The 3,858-nt window shown below is 45.9% G+C and overlaps 1 protein-coding gene across 1 annotated transcript in view; it reads left to right on the forward strand.

Moving 5' to 3' along the window:
- Positions 1-790: 790 nt before the first annotated feature.
- The window catches only part of LOC112611882 (zinc finger protein 506-like), a 30,394-nt gene continuing 27,326 nt past the window's right edge, over positions 791-3,858 (forward strand). Inside the window, exon 1 of the mRNA XM_025365855.1 lies at positions 791-1,041. Within this exon, the coding sequence (XP_025221640.1) occupies positions 791-1,041 (251 nt within the window). The remainder of the gene's footprint in view (positions 1,042-3,858) is intronic.

Consider the following 3,858-nt stretch of genomic DNA (forward strand, 5'->3'; position numbering starts at 1 on the left):
AAAAAAAAAAAAAAAAAAAAAAAAAAAAGAAAGAAAAAGAAAGCAGAATCATCAACAACAACAACAAAAACACCTGAGGTCAAAATAAGTGAACAAATCTTTTCAAGGTAGAGATCCAATCACCCACCCCATCCTGTTCACACGCTCAATAACCACTCTCCCAGGAGACACTGCTCTATGCCACAGTGAGTGCCCCAAGTGCATTTTACTTTGCAAGTTTTTATGCCATCTCACTGGAGTCATTTTCTTTTGTCTTTTGAAGTGTTTTTCACAAACTTTTTACTATTTTTCTTTCACGCCCTCTAAGAGCATCCAGGGGGCAGAAATGATGTTTTCCCCTTAATACTAGCATCTGGCCGGGCGCGGTGGCTCAAGCCTGTAATCCCAGCACTTTGGGAGGCCGAGACGGGCGGATCACGAGGTCAGGAGATCAAGACCATCCTGGCTAACACGGTGAAACCCCGTCTCTACTAAAAATACAAAAAACTAGCCGGGCGAGGTGGCGGGCGCTTGTAGTCCCAGCTACTCGGGAGGCTGAGGCAGGAGAATGGCGTAAACCCAGGAGGCGGAGCTTGCAGTGAGCTGAGATCTGGCCACTGCACTCCAGCCTGGGCGACAGAGCGAGACTCCGCCTCAAAAAAAAAAAAAAAAAAAAAAAAAAAAATACTAGCATCTGATTGGCTGACCAGCAGTGTGTCTCCAAGAAATGGAAGTTAGGTTGGGTGAAGACAATCTTCATGTCTCAAGGGCTAGCTTTTCAAAAAAAAAAAAAAAAAAAGTACACCAGGAGATGCCTTTCAGCCCCAAGGCTGCCACCTGCTCCCTTGAGAGGCTACACTCTATACTTCAGGTGGTCCTATGGGAGAAAATGACCCAAGAGCTAATAGTCACCAGCCACTCTAGCAGACATAGCCATGGTGGGTATCTTGGTTTATCCCCAGAAAGTACTAAAACCCAGGCCCAGAATAAAACTGAAGGTTGGCAGAGGACACATCACCCAATAATGTTTCCAGAGGGTAATCTTAACCTAAAAACATTCTGGTAAGTTCTCTGGAAAAATAAAAGAAAAAGAGGCACAGATATTTTTTACAATACAGTGTCAGGGGATTATTCTTCTCTTTCTTCTCATGGGACATATTTAAAAACAGAAAACATATCTCTTCAATAGTGCTGTGCAATGCTCTAAGAAATAATTGAGGAACATGGGGTACACTTGAGGCCCTGCTGGGGACAAATGTGAAAAATGCCAGGGAAAATCAGTCCCTTGTGGGTTGTGAAAATAATTAAGCGGCAGGCAATTAGACTGAGAAGGCTCTAGTCTTCGGATTCCGACTTGTAAAAAAAAATGTAAACTCAAGTGGATTTGTTAATAAATTACTACATTTGGGGAAATAAATTGCACGCTTAAACAAGTATAAACTGCCAATTAAGCTCTGATTGCATAACCAGGAAATTTCCACCTTGATTGTACAAATTAAGAAGCTGCCGGGCGTGGTGGCTCACGCTTGTACACCCAGCACTTTGGGAGACCGAGGCAGGAGGATCACGAGATCAGGAGATCGAGACCATCCTGGCTAACACGGTGAATCCTCCATAGTCTGGTGAGAGAATTTTAAAATTCTCTGCCTCCAATACCCCCAGTTCTCCTCTTTGGTGATTGAATGGTCCAGGTAAGTGGGTTCTGCTCCCTGTGCCACCCAATTGGATGAGACCCCTCAACAGGGGTCGTCAGACACCCTATACAGGAGCAATTCTACTGGCATCAGTTTGGTGCCTCTTGAGGTCAGAGATTCCATATACATATACACCAGTATATGTATCTCTTTTCCTTTCTCCTCTTCCCATTGCAATTTGCTTATTATATCAACATGCTTATTATATCAATCCAGTTATTACATTGATTTGCTTATTATATTATTTGCTAATTATATCTGCATTTCCATTTACGAGGCATAAAGCTTATTTACCCTTAAAGGTATTGTGTGTGTGTCTTTTCTTCTCCCCTTGAACGTTTCCCACACAGAATATTTTTGTCGTCACAAACAGGATTCGAAAGCCAAACTGTGCGGCTTTTTGGCAGCAAGGACAGGGCTGGAAACTCGAAGAATTCCCATACCCATGGATGCGAACTCCCCAATGTCGCTGTCAGTTTCTACAGGATTGAATAAAGGGGGACAAACACAGAAATGAAGACAAAGACAAAAGATTCGTTTTAAAAGAAGGGGTTAGGCGGGGCGCGGTGGCTCACACTTGTAATCCCAGCACTTTGGGAGGCCGAGGCGGGCGGATCATGAGGTCAGGAGATCGAAACCATCCTGGCTAACACGGTGAAACCCCGTCGCTAATAAAAATACAAAAAAATTAGCCGGGCGTGGTAGCGGGCGCCTGTAGTCCCAGCTACTCGGGAGGCTGAGGCAGGAGAATGGCGTGAACCCAGGAGGCGGAGCTTGTAGTGAGCCTAGATCGCGCCACTGCACTCCAGCCTGGGTAACAGAGCAAAGACTCCGTCTCAAAAACAAACAAACAAACGAACAAACAAACAAAAAAAAAACAAAAAAAAATTTAGCCAGGATGCCGATGGACGCCTGTAGTTCCAGCTACTCAGGAGGCTGAGGCAGAAGAATGGCATGAACGCAGGAGGCGGAGCTTGCAGTGAACCGAGATCACACCACTGCACTCCAGCCTGGGTGATAGAGCGAGATTCGGTCTCAGAACAAAAAAAAAAAAAAGAAAAAAAAAAAAAGAAGGGGCCGGGGGCTCCTCGCTTGTAGTGAGCAGAATGCAGCCCTGAGTTTCCACAGGCCTTAGTATTTATTAGGTAGAATCAATAGGGAGGGAGAGGTAATGGTTGGTCAGCTGCTTGATTTATCACAGGTACATATAATTGCTTTCTTCATGCAACAGGCTTCAGATGTTCCTATAGATAACCACAAGGAACACTGCGCCTGGGGCGTGACTGCCCTCAGCACCCCTTCTGGCAGCAGATGCAGTTTGTCAGTTTTCTTGACTGAGTTGGTCAGGACCCTCATTTTCTCTACCTCCAATACCCCCAGTTCTCCTCTTTGGCGATTGAATGGTCCAGGGAATCTGGCCTTTGTGAGAATTGAGAATCTAAATTAGTGCAATTTAAACCATTGACTGTGCGTGAAGTGCTGCAGAAGATTCCAGTAGGCAAAGGAGATGCTGAAGGGATTTCCCGGAGTGAAAGGTGTTTGCTTACTGCTTATGAGTTAATGTATCAAGATAGGGGATAGTTGCTGTAAGAGAAATGTGAGCTGGAAAAGGAAAATGCTAATCTGATTTTCAGACTGGCCCTGGCCCAATGCCAGGCCTACGTCTTGACTGATCAGGCTCAAAGCTATCAGCCTGTTGCTGAAGAAAGCAACTGTCCAAATCACAACGTGTCCGGATTACAACGTGTTCAAGCCTTGCAATGACAGGCATTATAATGTATGGTGGTATAAGTGATAGTGATTAGTGGCCTAAATGCTCCACTTAAAAGATACAGAATGGTAAGAATAGATAAGAGTTTACCAACCAAATATCTGCTGTCTTTAAGAGACTCACCCAGGCCGGGCGCGGTGGCTCAAGCCTGTAATCCCAGCACTTCGGGAGGCCGAGACGGGCGGATCACGAGGTCAGGAGATCGAGACCATCCTGGCTGACACGGTGAAACCCCGTCTCTACTAAAAAATACAAAAAAACTAGCCGGGCGAGGTGGCGGGCGCCTGTAGTCCCAGCTACTCGGGAGGCTGAGGCAGGAGAATGGCGTGAACCCGGGAGGCGGAGCTTGCAGTGAGCCAAGATCACGCCACTGCACTCCAGCCTGGGCGGCAGAGCGAGACTCTGTCTCAAAAA

This window comes from Theropithecus gelada, chromosome 19, assembly GCF_003255815.1.
Source record: "Theropithecus gelada isolate Dixy chromosome 19, Tgel_1.0, whole genome shotgun sequence".
Lineage (NCBI taxonomy): Eukaryota > Metazoa > Chordata > Mammalia > Primates > Cercopithecidae > Theropithecus > Theropithecus gelada.